This window comes from Pimephales promelas, chromosome 16 (assembly GCF_988280905.1).
Source record: "Pimephales promelas chromosome 16, fPimPro1.hap1.1, whole genome shotgun sequence".
NCBI lineage: Eukaryota > Metazoa > Chordata > Actinopteri > Cypriniformes > Leuciscidae > Pimephales > Pimephales promelas.
In genome coordinates this window covers 18,262,972-18,281,238 of record NC_142784.1, presented here as the reverse complement: position 1 = coordinate 18,281,238, position 18,267 = coordinate 18,262,972, and the positions used below count along the sequence as shown (strand labels likewise).

Sequence of the window (18,267 nt, the reverse complement as noted above, 5' to 3'; positions counted from 1 at the left end):
GGTGCGCTCAGTAGGTACGGCGTAGCACACGCACAGACGCGTCCCATTGCGCGTACCCTTCCGCGTTGCCTGACGCGCACCTCTTCAAAAATGTAACTACACGTCGCGACGACGCGGACCGCAAGATCGGTGATTGGTCGGCTTGGTAGCGTCGTATTTCCTCCTACGCATTTCAGCACGTATTCTCACGCATTTCCACACGTACCATCTCCTCCGACGTCTTCTGTCATTTCTGCCTTTCAGTTTTAGTAATTTCACTAAAATGAACTGTTTTTCCACCCCAATAAGCTCCAACTCCAACATGATCCACTCTCTTTCAGTCGCTATTGCTTGTAGTAACCTAGCCGCGAGGAATCTAAACACAGTGGAACATTAAAACCCTCCGCCGCCAACTAGCGTTTCGGAGCAATACTGCAGAGCAACCAATACCTGAACGCAGAAGTATAAATGCTCACGACGGCGTCGCCTACGTGCGAAGCCAACGCCGTACACTACGGCGTAACCTCGACGCAGAAGTATAAATTGGCCTTAAGTGCGTAGCCAATGCCGTACACTACGGCGTACCCTCAGCGCAGAAGTATAAATTGGCCTTTACTCTTAACACAGAGCAGTCGTACTCTTTAGCCGATCAAATTTAAGCTTATCAATCGACCAATCAGTATCATGTGAGGGCGGGCCATACTTTAATCCTCAGCTTTTGACCAGTTCATGGCTGAGCAGAGGTAAGTGCAGTTAATCGTTCATTTCTGTGTTAACTGAAGTTAGAGATCAGTTGAAGCAATAGTTTATTAACAGATGTTTGTTTCCCTTTACTAAAACACACATAAAATTACACTTAATTTCAATATTTTCTCTCCATTACCAGCCATGTGTAAAGTATGCTGGGAACTAACAATGGTGTCTCTAAATAAAACCGCATAATTGAGCTAATTCTCTTAAAATAATTTGGTAACCCATTTTCCTTAATTTTACCATCTTAATCGGTTCCTCAATTCAAGCCTCAAAATATATGTTTCCTTATGTTCTCATTATTTTCAATACAACACTGAACCATAATTTTCTTAATAAAATATACACAATGTTTTTAATTATCACCATTTTTTAATGAAAATTACAAGACCCATGATTCATTTTTTACAGTGTTCCTTTTAAACATTCAGCAATGCTTTTTCTCGTGTTTATTTTTATAAAGATTTTATAGACTTTTTAGGATTTATGATCTAAATGACACATCACAGATCCATGTTAGGCCTGCACTAAAGTCAGCTGCAGATCTCCGTTAACCTCCAAAATATCAATGTCTCTCAGCTTTGCATAGCGATGTTTGAAAGTGTGTGCTTGTTTGCCATTGACAAACACATTGAAATGGTGGTGATTGCAAGAGATGGTGACCTGCAACACACATACAAAACCCACAAGTAAAATGAGTTCCAAGTCACAATGACAGCATGTAACACCAACAACAACAATATAACAACATATTCAAGGCTGTAAGTTTGGCTACCTGAAACGGTTGTCCTCTTTGAAATGGCATGCCTCCGGACCGGTCCTCCGGACCCCAACTCTCCATCTGTTTGTTGTTGCGCACAACCAGGTTCTCATCGAAACGGGGATTGTAGTGAAATGCGATCCCACTTGCGTAGCACAGGTTAAAATCTATCCTGAAGCAGAACAGGGGACTTATAATATCCTCTTAAAATAATAATAATTCAAATAAAAATCCGTGTCATCTGAGGTCTAACCTGCTAGCATTCGGGTTGATCATTCCGTGGATGACAATGTTTTTTCCAGGTTGAAGTCCACCATTGATGACAGTTTTGTATGGGACAGTCTAAATGCGGGTCAAAATAAAAAGTGTAAACGAAAAAATTGGTGTAAAATAGCATAGTACATTAACTGAAATTACTGTATAATTCCTGTTATACTTATTCAAATGCATTAAAATGACGCTGGTTTTATTAACAACATCTAGAACTAGAACTAATGCAAACCTTAAAAAGCTTATAGAAAAAATAATATGTATGAAATAATTATGAATTAATCAAAACGTTAACTCTTTTCTCGCCTGTGTTTAAAAAAAATGGCCCCAGAATATTTTTTAATGAATATCTGAACATGCAATATATCAAAAGAAAGAACTGATCCTCTGCTTTAAAAAAAAAAAAAGAAAGAAAAAAAAACCTCTTCTGATCTGGAGATTCAATACTTTTTCAGATGATGCATAATAGCGCCTCCTACTGTATAACAGTAAAACACGGAAAGAAGGAAAATTCTGTCAATGGCAGGGATAGAGTTAAGTGCAAAAGGGATTTTGAAGCAATTTAAGGAGAAAAATAGCAGGACCGAAAGTTAATGTAGAGTGGCCATACAAGGTCATTAACACATTTATTCATGCAAATAAATAAATAATAAAATAGTGTTTCAAGAAGCTTGGGAGATACCCAGAAAAACAAAAAGTTATTTATGTAAAAAAGAGAAAGTCTGCTCTCAGAAAGAAATTGAGAATTGCTGAAATGAATGGCATGTTGTTTTTTAGGTGAAAGCCAAATGAGCTTATCTTACATAAGATGGTGCAGATGGGTATGCAGGAAACTGCGGGGATAAAAAAAGTGCATTAGTTTCACTTCCTTTATTCAAGACAAACAGTGTGATCTCATATCTCACTGCTTGATCAAAATAACAGCACCGGCTTGGTGAGAACTAACAACACGGAACATCGGAATAACTTAAAATAATGATATAAAATAAATAAAAACGATGAATTTTAATTATTCATTTTTATCACAATCACAAATAAGAGCAATGCAAACTCTAGTTAAAACTTGATGTTTAAATGTGAACATAGTCAACTAATGAAAACATGTGAAAAATCATTTGTCAGTGGTGATTTAGATACTCAGTTTATTGTCTTCCTAAGCCATAGTTTACAGATTTAGTTCTATTGTCTTAAGTTTATTGTCTTTCTATTAGTTTTTTAACTAGCAGGTTTTTTTTTCAACCTCTCGTTGCAGGTATTTTATTAGTTGTAGAACCCAGTAAAGCATTGCATGGTTTTAAAGAGCATCAAATTAATCAGAACTTTTGAACTCTACTGATCACCACAAAGTTGTCACATGGCATATTTCATGATGACTTACCCCACATCCTGGAGGCACAGCATACTGAGGCTGAAACTGCAAGGACAAAGAGTTGTTTGTAACAAGAAGACTAAAATCTTAAAACAAAATCAAAAATCTTTCTTAACTGACAAATTACTTCACGACCGCTAATTGACTTAAGTAATAAATCACAATTAACAAAAATAACTTTACTTTAAAAAAAAACTACTTTTTGCATCTTGAAAGATAAAACACTGCTTACTGGGGCTTATTAATGAGAAACTATATTATGGATGGGTATATAAGCCATACTTGTTTCCATTCATTATTATATTACCAGAAATAAGAGCACTGCAAAACTCCAGATAAAACTTGAAAACTATGTTCTAAATGCTAACATGGTCAACTAATGAAAACATGTGAATTGTGAAATATCATTTGACAGCAGTCGTTTAGATAAAATCATTAACACATTTATTAACATTTATTAATTAATAATGTTTGTACAGTATGTTTACCTAGCTTGTATGTTTGGTGAGCCAAAGAAAAATGTCAACCCTGGTGGACAATAAAGATTCTATTCTATTCTATTCTATTCTATTCTATTCTATTCTATTCTATTCTATTCTATTCTATCTCATCTCTTTCTGGAGTCATTGTTTACAGATTTACCCTATCGTGTGTATTCATTAAGTTTATTGTCTTTCTTTGTTCTTTTTTTATTAATAGTTTTCTTCCAACCTTTCATTTAGATTATGTTGCTGGCCTTTTATTGGTTGTAGAATCCAGTAAACTGCACACAGATATAACCCACAAAAGCAATAAACTTTGAACTCTGATCACCATAAAGTTGTCACATTCATGATCACTTACCCCACATCCTGGAGGCACAGCAAACTGAGGCTGTAAATGAAAGGAACAATTGTTGTTTATACAGAAAGAATAAAATGATTAAAAAAATTTCTTTTTTAACTGACTTTGATGTGGTTTTAATATTTTCCACCCACCTGAAATCCTGCGTGCGGTTGACTATAACCCTGGAAAGAAAATATGCAAAGTGCATTCAAAAGTCAATGCAAAGCTATTCCTGCTTGTATACAGACAGAGCTGTATCTACATTTTAAAACAATAAGCTGAGCTAAAATGATCTTCTCTGCCTCAAAGGTACAGGGTTATTGTACTCACTGGAAAAGCTGGTTGTGGAGGTAAATAGGGCTGCAAAGACATACAAAAATGTTATTTGTCATTTTACTGTGACGTATGTATGTTCTGACGCACCCATGGAAATTCATTCAGCACAACCCTCACTGTGCTTTATGGGTATTCTCAGACCGTTCTCATCCTTTAGCGTCACATAGAACGCTATATGACAAAACGGCGCTATACTACACACATGGCACCCTTTATCGTTATAATAACACGCGAACCCAAGTCGTCATAAATCCTTTAGCGTAATATGAGACTACACCTAAAACTACCCATCACAGCACGTGTTATATTAATGATAACGGGTGCCATGTGCGTAATATAGCGCCGTTTTGTCATATAGCGTTTTATATGACACTAAAGGATGAGAATGCGTTGGTATTCTCTAGCTCTTGATCGGTTGTACGCTCATTATTTTGTGGTGCATTGTGGGATTAAATGAGTGCACTTGATAATGGCACCTATAGATTTCAGACACCACTACAAATGGTTGTCCCCTCAAATAATGCCCTATTTAAAGGAGTAGTTCACTTTAAAAAAAAACCTTTGCTGATTCTTTCTTCAGTCGAAAAGAAATTAAGGTTTTTGATGAAAACATTCCAGAATTTTTCTGCTTATAATGGAATTCTATGGGAACCAAACGGTTCAAGGTCAGTTTCAGAGCAAACTGCAAACTGTTCAAAGGGCTTTAAACTATAAAGGCTATAATCAAGCGAAATTAAAAAAAAAATTTGAGTTTTATAAGCTCAAATGGTCGTCTTGCTCGGTTCTGTGACACACGTTCATGACTCTGCTGTTTAAACTCGTTTATCAAAATGAAGTAATCTTTTTTTTCGTGTCATTTGGTTCATTCAACGAACGAAATGAAGGAGTTGACTCGAGAACAGATTCGTTCATTTTGATGAATGAGTTCGAACAGGAGAGTTACGAGCGTGCATCACAGAACACAGCAAGCCGAGCATTTGAGCTTATAAAACTTCAACTTTTTTTTTTTTAAATGAGCGATCGTTTTGCTTGAAGACCCTTATTCATTGTCTGGAATCATTTAAAGCAAGTGAACTACTCCTTTAAGTGTATAGGGTTTGTTTTCGGGTACAGACTTCTGTCTTCATCATTTCTTTGACTTGTGTTAATGTTATGTTTTCTTGTTAAGTTATAAGTTCTATTCTTGTGTTACCTTGTGAGTTCTCGTTCCTAGTGTCTATTAAAGATTTATTATCATTCTTTCTCTGCCCGCATCGTCTTTAGATTTTACTATACAAGCAACACCAGACAAAACCATTATTTGATGCTTAAACATTGCTTGTAAACAGTTGTGGTGATTTGATTACAAAGGTCAAAAGAACAGCATTTATTTGAAATATAAAAAATCGTTTGTAACATTATTAATGCACACTTGTATAAAAGTACTAATTTCTTAAAAAAAAAAAATATATATATATATATACAGTATATATATGTATGTATGTATGTATGTATGTATATATCTGTGATGCCCTACACTTGTGGTTACTCTATTACAAAATACCAAATGTCGTCAAAAAGTGATTGCAAAAGTGGGCCAGAAAAAAGAAGTTAGTTCAGGGGAAGTTTTGCAGTGGCAGCATGTGTGCTTTGTTCTCACCGCAGGATTCTGGAATGCAACAGAATTCAGCTCCACCATTCCCTCCACTGCGATGGTGTCCACCCGAGAAAAGGGAATACGGTGTTTAAAGTCCACGAAGTGTCTCCCATTAGCAGATATCTAGAGAGAACCATCAAGGAAAGGAGGTGAAATGCCTCTCCAATAATTAATAATATATCATTCTGCTAATAAAAATGAAAGAAAGATGACATGAGGACTAGTGCCATTCAGAAGCGCTTCAGAAACAGAAAATCTGAGAGTGAATGATCTTGTACCTTGTATGCGTCCTGGGCGACAAGGATCTGGAGGGTGAATGTTTGACCTTGGGGGAATGGAGATTCATACTTGCGTTCCTCTGAGCCCCAGTTCCTGTTCTGGTAGGTGTTTTTCACTACATACGCAGAGCCATCATAGCGTGGGTTAAAGTGCAGAGCAACATCAGCCCCAGAATGAGAACCACACTGGAGGTTAATGTGAAATCTGCAGGACGAAAAAAAATTGAGGAATGAGAGAAACTGGGGAAATAACCGCTGTAACAAGGAAAAGTGTGATTATAAATTGTTTGCAAAGACTTCATATCAGTTCTAAAATAGCTCCAAGGTTTCAAGGCACATGTGTCAAACTCCGCTCATAAAGAGCCAATGTCCTTTAGCTCTGACCAGCTCCAAAATACATGGCTGGAGTTTCTAAGTGATCATGAAGACTTGGCTGGCTCAGATGTGTTTATAGGGTATATGCAGGACAATGGCTCTCCAGGAACTGAGTTTAACACCACCTCTTCATGGAAATGATTTTGTGCTTGCATAACACTTTTTTATCTTTTCCACACATCCTGTAAAATGTCTGTGGTTGCCTCAAAAATGTAACTTAAATGATTAAAGACTAGGCTATTTACTGGTGCACTATACAAAACAATAAAGAATTAAGACAGACACAAAAGTTTTATAAATGTATAAACATTGTTAAAGGTATTTAATCATTTCCATCTAATACATATTTAGCAGATAATGGGAATAAATCTTTCATGTACTGTTAAAAAAGTTGCTGCCTTAAATTACAGTTAATTACAATTAAGTACAATCAACTTGGATGTCAATTCATTTCAGTTTAATTACATTCAACTATGAGCTATCTTGCAACTTATATATATATAAAAGTTGAGTTTAAGAATGTAAAAACATATGTTGTCATAACTTATTGATCATATAATTGAATGGTGGTTCCTTGAAAACTACTAAACATTATTGCTCACCTGTTAGCCCCTGGTAAAACCCGTCCACTTATGATTATAATTTTCCCGTCCTGCAAGCCTCCTTGGATTGGGCCACTGAATGGGATTCTCTGTGTCGATGATAATAATAATGCCACACGTAAGTATTTAGTGTGAGTATGTAAGTGTGTGTGAATATGCCCTGATGAACTAATAATATAGCCTACTCAGGCTATAATGTCCAATACGTTCATCTTTGGGAGTTTGTTTCTGCTTATTCTATTCATTAGTGTTGGAATCAATAAAGAATAAACCAATCTTCCGTAGGCCTATTTCATAGGTTTAGAAAAAGGAATAGACGCAAAAGCACACATGAAACAACATGCGTGACGTGTGTAGGTGATACAATGGGGAATTTTGTAATGTTGCCATCAACAGGCAACCAGGTGAGACACAGGGCCCACAACCAAGGGGAGTGCGGGGCACAAAGTAACGCGGAGCTAGTTGTAACACGCTTGTTTTAAATACTTCCACACATGCTGGCATGACGAAACTTGGTGTATTTAGTTGCCATTTCAACACTCTATAGAGAAAAAAATTGCCAAAATTGCGAAATCTTTATAAGATATTACTGAACATTTATTTAAACGTACATTTCTTAATTTTTCATCACTATTTTTTTTTTAATTAGACTAATCTGATATTATTTTAATCTCAAATCTGTTGTTTAACACTTGATGTAGTTCTTTAATGCTTCACTAGCAGAAGACACTAGCAGGGTTTAAACCCCAGTTGTGCAGTTGTGGCATGTTGTCACACTAAGTTACAATGTGCCCCTGTTAGAAATATACTATTATATTCTATACTTTTAGGGATTCTACTGAGAAAATATGAGAAACATGTAAATATACAATGAGAATCAATGTTAAGAAATGATTCATTATTATTTTGTTTTGAACTATGCTGTATAGCTGTGTTTTCCATTGTGTTTGTCGTCAAACTCAAAAATTAGTTTATTTTTAATTATTAAAAAAATGCCATTATTGTATATGAAAAAGTTAATAATTGTATTTTATTAAGAAAATATTTTTTGGTTTGATTTTAAGCTGTCATATGGTGATGTTACAATGTGCCCCACGGGGCATGTTGTCACATTTCACTTCCATTCTTTCAGGGTAAATCAAGAAAAAAGTATACACTGTATTAATAAAACAAAACCACACAATTGTGCTAGACATGTGGGAAATTAATGTAGAAAAAAAAATTATACTCTAAACCCTAAGTAAATTCCTACAAAAACTGAGAGAGTCAAAAAGCGTTAAGTTGTGCCCCGCTCTCCCCTACCTACTGTAAATTACCCGGAATAGTATTTGTTGCCCGTTCCCAATGGGAAAATGCTCAAGCAAAAATCAATCGGCATTATTGCTCAAAAAGATGCCCTGTCTGTCATCACCTTAACGGTAACGGCTATTATAAACTGAACCTTTGACAACGACGGTGAAAATGTTTAATTATGTATTTAGAAGCAGGTGTAAAGTCCAGGTCAGAAAGTAACAGTCCTGCCATATGTATTCCACCCATGAACTCAGTCAGTTGATCTAAATGTGCTAATTAGCAAATCCAGGTGATTGGGAAAAAAAATCCCGAGAAGGACTTTTACCTTCTGAACCTGGACTCTACATTGGAGCCACAACTTTAAGGATCCATCATATCAATTCAAAAGAAGAAACAGAAGAAATAACAAAGAAACCCCACCCGTAGATTATATTCCGTGTGACAACTTGCCCCGGTCTTTTGTTGCAAAACTGAGTTTTAATCAGCCATGATGTTTTTTGTGCATGCAAAATCACAGAGTTACATTAAAATAGTGTAATAACTCAGAAAATGAGAAGGACATTAAATAGACAAATGCAAATTTGATTATTTTCCATTAGGCTAGTAACATATGGTCACTTACCGGGTTATAAAACGGCTGTTGTTGATAAAACGCCATCCTGACAGTTCTTGCAAATTTAAGTGTGTCGTCAAGACCGAAAGACAAAGTCTAAACACAACGTATAGTCGGTCTTTGGAATAGCCTACTACAGCAATGAGAACCACATGTCCGGGTTCCAGTTAAAAAATACGTTAGCTTTCGGTTTCTCAAACCAGGAAACTTGATAATGTCTCAGCGTACAGGTTCAACTCAAGGGCACCATTAATTTCCTGATGATTCTTACAAAATTTGCTCAATGTAAACGTTCCAAAGTGTTAGTAGAATGAAGAGGGGACAGGGGCGCAGGTGTATATGGGAGGTCAGGCTATTTAAAACAGATACGATTTCATTGTCAAGTAAAAAAAATAAATAAATAACGTGCTAATTATTTATTTTTTTTGAATATTTTTTATTTTTATTTCATGCTATTAAATTCTTTAAATTTTAGATGCGATGTAGCCTATCATGCATTGAATTGTTGTGTATGTGTGAGGGATGTGTTTTTATTTATTAGGCTATATTTATTTTATCATCTTTTTTATCAGGAATTTTACTTCTTTATTTTTATTTTATTTATACATATATAAGTATTTGTTGCACAGATTGGGATTGCATCTAATTTCGTTGTACAGTACATAATAACAATAAAGTTTCAATTCTCTATTCTCTTCGTATTGCGCAACTGCATCAGTCCGCTAATCGACATTCCACCGTTCCCTCCCACGAGGCCCTTACGAAAAAAAAGTTTATTCAAGTGTGCCATTAGTATTTCTTTTAAACTAAAAATAAGAAAGTATACTTTCAGTTTATTTTTCCTGTACTTCTCAGAAGTGTACTTCTCAGAAAAGACCATTTGACAATATGTAAACAACACTGGTCCAGAAGCACTTCCTGTTTCAGTTTTTTAACACTAGGCCTACATAAAAGCTGGGATAAAATACAACCAACAGAACATTTAAAACTGAATCAAAAAGTTAAACAAACATCTTTAAGGTGTTTTCTTTACATGTGAAATAAAGAAAACAGTTACAAACTGAAACAGGAAGTGTTTCCCCAGACAGCAAACTGACATTGAATCAACGTGGAAACGACGTCTCTCATGACATTGAAACAACGTTGATTTGCTCATCGAATTAACGTTGAACCAACATCAGACGCGGCATTCTTCAAAGCTAAATGAAATCGAAAATTGGTTTGCTTTCATAACGTTGAAACAACGCGTTGATTTCAAGTTGATTTTCCGTTAGTTTTGAAAGAATGACGCATCTGACGTTGGTTCAACGTTAATTCGATGAGCAAAACAATGTCAGATCAACGTTGTTTCGATGTCATATTTCCACGTTGATTCAATGTCAGTTTGCTATCTGGGTCTGGACCAGTGTTGTTTACATCTTGTGAAATGGTCTATAGGCCTACTTCAAATTACACTTAAGTGTACTTGACTTATACTGAGAGAAAAGCAAGTATATTTGTCCTGTTCTTGAACTCAATCTTTTGATCCAGAAATACTTAAAAGTATAATTAAGTATTCAAAGTATACTTGTAAGTATTACAGTAAAAAAGTAAACTACTAGTATACCCCTAAATTCACTTGCAGTACACATGAGATACATAATTATGAACTTGTTGTGCACTTACTGTTACACTTATAGTACACTTAAACATATACTTTTATGTTCTAAAAGTGCGCCAATTTAGTCCCAAGCGGTATTAAAATAGTACACTTACAAGTTTACTACTAGTACATAGTGACATTAGTATACTTACTACATAATGTATACTTAAAAATATCCTTGAACATTACTTAAGTATACTACATAAAATGAACTTGAAATATACTTCTTTTTTGCAAGGGGGCTTATGATACAGATTAGGCGAAAACATTTTTTGAGTGTTTCGTAAAAGTGAATAATATGTAAATATGATAACTCATTCAGGCTATGCTTTCTATTTAAAGTAATGACAGCCTTTTGTGACCTTGGCTTGATATTAAGTTTAAGCTATGAGGGATAACTGATAAGTCATATCCCCCTCATTCACGCTCAAATGTATATGGAAGATGTAAACCATGCTTAACGTGGTTAGGGTTTGTTTTGTATTGTGATTACAATCATTCAGTATTGCAAAAATTAAGCAAGACTACGTAAAGAAAATAAAGAACAGTGGATATAGCCTACGTATAGCCTACAGTACAGTATTTCTAAGATAGGAAGGTATAGAAGGTAACAGCAGGATAATTTGTGCAAGACAACACAAAGCCATGAGGAGAACAGAAACGTCTGGCGTTCTCTTTTAGATGAGGTGGTATTTTCCCATTGGCTACAGATATGATGGATGACGTCAGTGCCGATGATGATTGACAGATTACTGGACCAATCACGGGAAGTGAAAGTAAACAAGATAAGCGGAGAGAGAAATCAAGAAAACACACACACACACATAACACGGGACGTAATGGACATAATAAGGGACTGTTTGTTTTTTGTTTACGGGAGGTGTTTTGAGATCAATAGACTTCACCCTCCCTTCAATACATTTTTCTATGACCCTCCTAAAATATTTGTGAAAAATGCCCTCCCCGATAATTTATTGTTACTTGTGTTTGTTTTCAGACATGTACTCATTTGAAACCTAAATGTAACCTCGGTTCTCTCTAGAGAGGGAATGAGTATTGCGTAAGTTTAGCTTACGCTAAAGTCATCTTTTTTAACAGACCTATTAGGCTGTCTTGTGTGCTTATTGGCTGCTCTGCGGCAACTGCTGCAGCCTATCACTGAGTCTGGCGTGACGTCACACCCAATGGTGGCGCTTCGCATCCACTATGTGTCACAGCCCGCTCAAGAGGGTGTGGCTTAACGTATAAAAGCACAGCTCAGAGGCAGTTTCCCTGGTTTCATCATCTGAAGCGAAAATCGCTCGTGGTGCTAGCACGGCCGGTTACACAATACTTGTTCCCTCTCTAGAGAGAACCGAGGTTACGTTAGGTAATCCAGTATGTTCTCTTAGGAGAGGTTCTCTCGTATTGTGTAAGTTTAGCCTATGCTACGGGAATCCCTTGTCAACGCGGTGCGCACCAAGCATCCACTTTATGAGTTCCCGGAAGTCTGGGGAACACTGAAAAGTGGGAATTCAGGCGGCCAGCAAGCGGGCCGACTCATGTATAATACATAAGCCTCCATGGGAAATGCAGAGCAGTGCCGCCGGGCTGCATGTTGCGTATCAGCCCAAGTCCAGCTCAACCAGGAGAGCTAGATGAAAGTAGCCTGCGCACAAGCATGTGGGCAGAACATACCCATATTAAACTGACAGAAGTCTAGCCTGCAAGTGTTTCAGTCTTTTTATGAAATCACTTTTCAAGAATCTTTGATGCCAGAAATATTAGACTTTATAAACAAACAAAGCCAAGCGAGCAGAGAATCACTCCATCCAGCAGGAGATCCCTTTCTCCTGCAGGCAATCACTCCGGAACAGTTGGCCAGTTTCACATATACATCACCTCCCAAAATGGCAACACATTCTTATAGATATTTGGAGAAATACATACTGAAATAGCACTCTCTGTTGTATCAGCATTCAGGCCTTTCAGGCTTCCAAATGTCAAACCCAAAGAAGCACACTCAGAGGACATAATGGTGTACTAATACACGGCTAAATTACTTATTTTCTAAATAATAAAATCTTCAACAGAAGGTGGGAACTTCCATGTTATAGAATCTCACAAATGTAGATGGGGAGGCCCAGACCACTGCCATACAAATGTTGTGAATGAAAATTCCACTGGACCATGCCCACAACAAGGCCATACCTTTGGTGGAATGAGACCTGATGCCCAGAGGGCATTGCAGACCTTTTGACACATAAGCAGCAGCAATAGCATCCACTATCCATGTGGATAGGGCCTGTTTCGATGCGGCGAGACCCTTGGCGCGCCCACCAAACAAAATGAAAAGCTGTTCAGAGCATCTGAAAGTGGCGGAGTACGTAATGTAACTCTCAGTGCCCTAACGGGGCAGAGGATGCTGGCGGATGCTGGCAGAGCCGACAGAGAAATAACCTGTGCTCTGAAGGGAGTGCAAATCACCGTCGGGACATAGCCATGTCTTAGTTTGAGGATGACCTTCGAGTCATTCGGACCAAAATCAAGACACGCGGCGCTAACAGATAGCGCGTGCAAGTCCCCCACACGTTTGACTGATGACAGAGCCAAAAGAAAAACTGTTTTGAGTGAGAGGTATTTTAGATCCACAGAATCTAGAGGTTCGAAGGGATACATCTTTAGGGCCTCTAGGAGAGATCCCAAATAGGAAGCGAAGGGTTCATCCTTCTGGAAGCAGATGACCACGTAAACTTTAAGTGTGGATGGGGCCCTGCCCTTATCCAACATCTCTTGAAGGAAACCGAGCACCTGCGAGACCTCATCCATACGTGGGTCCAGATTTCTGTCAGTGCACCATTTGGAGAACACAGACCATTTAGACACATAGAGCTGTCTCGCAGAGGGAGAAAATCGCTTCCCATGCTTTTTCATGTGTAGCCAAGGGGAGTCAACAACGCGGCTTGCTGACAGCTGCTTTCAGCTGATTTGTCTGTAACAACCCGATCACACCGAATGGGGAATGTTTTACGATAGCTTTTTGAAACGCGAGCTGACAATTGACAGTAAGCGCCCGTGAGCGAGCTCGTGACATACATTCGCAGCCTGACCGGTATGAGTGCTCGAAGCGATCTACAATTCCGTTGACCGCTGGGCCAAAGAGACCGGTAGGGGAAAGTGGTGCATTGAAGAAAGTGCCGCGTTCAGATTCCCTCATGTTGGCGAGCGTCAGCCAGAGGTGTCTTTCTTTGATGGTGAGCGCAACCATGCATCTGCCGAATGCCTGTTCTGCAGTCTTAGAGGCGAGAAGTGAGAGATCCGTTGCGCTCCTTAGATCGATGACCGCAGCTGTATCTGAGGCCCTCTGGTCTCATTCGCGGAGGAGGTCAGCTTGGATGATTTGGAGAATATCCATTGAGTGCAGGGCGGAAGCAGCTTGTTCGGCGGCAGACGAGGAGCGGCCGACGAGTGCTGACGTAGTCCTGCAGGCTTTTCAAGGGATGGCAACCTGTGACCACCATCCACTGGAGGGCAAGCGAAGGTGTGCTGCGACTGCCTCTTCCACTTGGAGAATAGAAGTGTACCCCTTCTCAGCGGCGGCGTCTACGTGGGAGAGCGTCGCGAAGATACCATAATGTGGTGGAACAGGAGATTCTCCTCATGGAGGTGCAGCCATCAAATCAGCAGCAACTGACTGATCCGATCACATCAATATGGAGCAAAATCTCTAATGTTTCCAGCAATAGAAAAGTTGTGTGTGTGTGTGTGTTAGTCTTCTTGGCTGCAGTTTAAGGAACCATTGGCATTATGGGGGATTGACTGACTTGTTTTCTTCCCAAATCTGCAACCTGGAAGGTCATGACGTGCCTAAACTTCAGGGTCTGAGTGTCAGCTGCATAATCTATGGAGAGATCCTTCAGTCTGTATATGTGAGGAAAATTACTTGGACTATATGTGTTTTTAACCAATCAGAAACTGCAACCTGAAGCAAGGACGTAGCTTAGACCTTCGTGAATGGTATAATTGCAGTGGTCTACAAACTCCTGTGTGAGTCTTGAAGCTGATTTCTGCTAATGTAACTATCTTCTAACTATCTTCAGTAAATCTTTTCTTTAATTTATTATAATTCTGACTCCCGGTTCATTCATCATATCTGGTTTTGGGTCTTTAACTGTTTACCCCTAACAATTCTCTCTCATGAATTGGATAAATAATAAATGAATGTTTCGTTTGTTTATTATTTCTGCCAGGATAAAATTACATTGTGTTTACAGACAAGAGGATAAAAGCTTTACAAAAATATGAATTCATAATTTCATAACATTAAAAGCACAATCTCACTCAAGAAATTTACATTTTATGTCCGAAACACTGTATATAAAGAGCTGTACAACAGGAGTAAAGTACCTTTTCAAAATATTGCGATGGAAACATAACATTTTGTACAAATAATATAAGAAATCTTAGCTGTACAATAAATAAAACAACAGTTCCCTATTGTCTGTTCACTACATTGACTATTGTCAATAGTTCACTACAGTCTAAAAGAATCATCCTCTCAATGTTTATAACACCACAAATAAATCACCCAAAACTCTGCATGCACACACTCACACACTCACTCTGACTGACACACACACACACACGAGAGGTATTAGACATGAAAAGTTTCTAAACACCATCCTGCTGGGTCAAAATCTCTTTCATACTTTATGATATAACAACTAATTTGTCAGGACCCTTTATTTAACAGCTCTTTAACTGTCCTGGTAGGAGTAGGTCAGATTAGTATCCGGTAAAATATTATTTATTTAAATCTTAATTTTGAGCAACAATGTGGAAAAAGGAAGTCACTTCTGTAAAAATACAGTAGAAGGTTTGTGGATTGCAAAAGCATACGGTCTTGACTACCAGAAGTGCAATGGAGATCACATTTCACTCATGTGATGGCACACAAGGGGAATTTGAAACATGGCAAGGTCTGCTGGCTCAATAAAAACAGGATGGAAATCCTGTCAGCATATTTTCCATGTACAAAGTTTAAATAAAATAGCTTTGCTCAGCATTAGAACAGGCAAAGGTTAAAAAGCTTAAGAGACTATTAGAACTGCTAAGGAAAATCAACACAAAGATGAACAGTGCCAAGATTTGTAAGACGCTAGAAAGCATAGAAATCAATGAATCACACAGGAAATAAACGGAATAGAATCAGACATCTAAATCAGTTGCTTTCTTTGAATGCAGCAGCCAAGCTAATATTAACGGCAGCCGTGGACAAATGGTCGTATTTGTACACATAGGGACAGCGAGAGCGGAGGCCTGGACTGCAGTGCTCGCGCAGACAGTGGTGATGCCATGCGCTGAACAGGAGAAAGGAAAGTACAGAGGAGAAAATAAAGTGACGTGTTGGTGGTGATACAGGAAACATCGAGAAACAGGAACAGCAGATGACAGAGATGTGATCACAGTTCGGGCCATTCCGAGAATGAGAGAGAGTGACAAGAAAAAGGGCAGAAACAACATACAGAAACATTACTTTTTTTCTTTTTTTCATAAAAAGCTTTTTCAGTTGTTTTTACTGATTAATATTAACAATATAATCACAAATATTGTCATTATATTATTTATTATAAAAATAATGATCTGATTGTGCCCATTCCACCACAGACTAAACAATATTATTTAAATATAACAGGTGCGTTACTGACCACAGGCCAGATATTTGGACATATGAACATCTTCAAAAGCGTAACAGGCATAATAAATGGGCACCTTCCCTCTGAACCAGAACAGTATCTGGTTCTGAATTTCTATATGGTGAATAATAAACGAGAAAATCACAAGCTTCACACATATTAGCAAACCAGACCAGTCATTCATTTAACAGGCAAAAACCTTTGTAGCAGAAAAACACTCACACTCGTTTTTTCATCACTTATTTCCTGCACCATATGATATCAGGCTTGACCAAATGTGACACAGCATTCGTTCAGCTGAATTCATGCACAGCATCCTCCTGACACTCGCTACACTAAAAATCCAATAGTGTAAAATGAAGGCTCAGAATAAAAAAAACAATGCACAGGTCGGCTCCAAACGATCAGTTAGTTTCCATGCTCACTAAACTACACCCTCCAAAAAAGGGGGATCCGCAGCATGCCAGCGATCCAGCCTAGGATACATACTCCTCAGACTTCCAGAAGTGTCCGGGGTGCGAGAGCCGGCGATTGAGCTTCGGCAGCTTCTCTAGTAAGTCTGTCAGCTGAGTGAATGTAGGTCTGTCCTCAACTTTAAAGGACCAGCAGGCGGACAGGATCTCCTACAGTGGGAGTACAATGACCATATTAAAGTATGCATCATATAATCACATATAAGCTACAAATGCTCTGTATATGGATTCAATTAACATTAACACTATAAATTCCCATGTTGGACATGTATCATAAAGCTTACATGCTAAAATGTTGGGAATACTCTCCGTCATTTATTTATTTGCAGAACGACAGTAATTTTCTTCAAATCCGCCAGTAACAGCGGGTTTCAGGTAATCGGATCCACAGCAGTTTTGGCCCCGAAGCTCTGTTGCTATGTATCGTCACCATTGTCCCGCGTTCTCATTGGTTTGCTGTCATTTGGGGAATTTCATGCGCAGACTTGCTCTCCCAAGAGGAAAAATCTGCAGTTGCTGCCAGATTTCGATCAACGAAAATAACATTGTGTTTGATACAAAACTAAATAGACTCAATCAAATGAAAAAAAAGAGTCACAACTATATTTTCATAGTAGGCTATTTAATTTTCTCCATAAGAAAATTTATTTTTAACGAAAACTAATAAACTGTTAACCTACTGTAAGTAGGAAATCAATCGTCTATGCATTTGAATCATCTATTTGCATTTTTTCAGCTTATTTTTAAAGAATACTGATTCTATTTGACATATATTGTATTTATAATAGGCTACTCATATTTATTATATTATACTTATTTTCAATTCTTAATAATAATTAAAAAAACACTTCTGGCATACATTTAAATTGATGCCTGCCATAATTTGACGTCTCTGATTTAGCTCTTTAGGTCTTCAGCCGATGTGCCGTACCGTTTAAAAGGATTCTTCACCTCTGGAAAGATGAATGTGTATTTAAAATGGGTCATTTATTTACAAGAAATGTTAAATTATTTTTCAATTTGGAGCTTTCTAGACTGAGAAATACTGAGGCTTATGTGAATGAAAGACAACAACTCCCAGAATGCACTTGCTTCGCTGCCCTAGGAGGCCACGCCTACCGGTAACAGAGCGCAGTAGTTAAACAAAAAGTTTAGGCTACTAGTGAGTGGTAAGGATGGTAACAACTACTACTCCGCTTTCTCCACAGAACAAGAGCCTGTTAGCTTAGCTTCCAAAAAAAGATGGCTGACACTGTGTACATTCTGTGAGTGAGATCCCACCCTCTATGGGCGGGTTGAGAAGATGCAGATCAGCCCCTACTACTGTCTGTAGTCTTATAAACTCATGATCCAGTGGATATGCATCAGATTAATTTTTTATATAACGCGCC

At 37.9% G+C, this 18,267-nt stretch overlaps 2 protein-coding genes across 6 annotated transcripts in view; both read right to left on the bottom strand.

Annotated features, from left to right (window-relative positions):
• Positions 1–1,081: 1,081 nt before the first annotated feature.
• LOC120478723 (galectin-9) lies at positions 1,082–9,248 on the bottom strand. The gene is made up of 12 exons (XM_039670813.2): positions 9,096–9,248; positions 7,181–7,269; positions 6,204–6,408; positions 5,929–6,048; positions 4,284–4,313; positions 4,106–4,135; positions 3,972–4,001; positions 3,138–3,173; positions 2,563–2,592; positions 1,743–1,831; positions 1,505–1,661; positions 1,082–1,392 (listed from the first exon to the last, which is right to left on the bottom strand). The coding sequence occupies exons 1-12, from the start codon at positions 9,129–9,131 to the stop codon at positions 1,246–1,248; spliced, it is 999 nt and encodes a 332-aa protein (XP_039526747.2). The 5' UTR covers positions 9,132–9,248; the 3' UTR covers positions 1,082–1,245.
• A 5,677-nt stretch (positions 9,249–14,925) lies between these two features.
• ksr1b (kinase suppressor of ras 1b) overlaps positions 14,926–18,267 on the bottom strand; it is a 43,382-nt gene continuing 40,040 nt past the window's right edge. For 4 of the 5 annotated variants that reach the window (XM_039670790.2, XM_039670791.2, XM_039670793.2 and 1 more), the window contains one exon: positions 15,951–17,026. In XM_039670790.2, coding sequence (XP_039526724.2) covers positions 16,880–17,026 — 147 coding nt within the window. In that variant the 3' untranslated portion in view covers positions 15,951–16,879. Of the gene's footprint in view, positions 17,027–18,267 lie in introns of all 5 variants that reach the window. The other variant, XM_089121130.1, reaches the window with a different exon arrangement.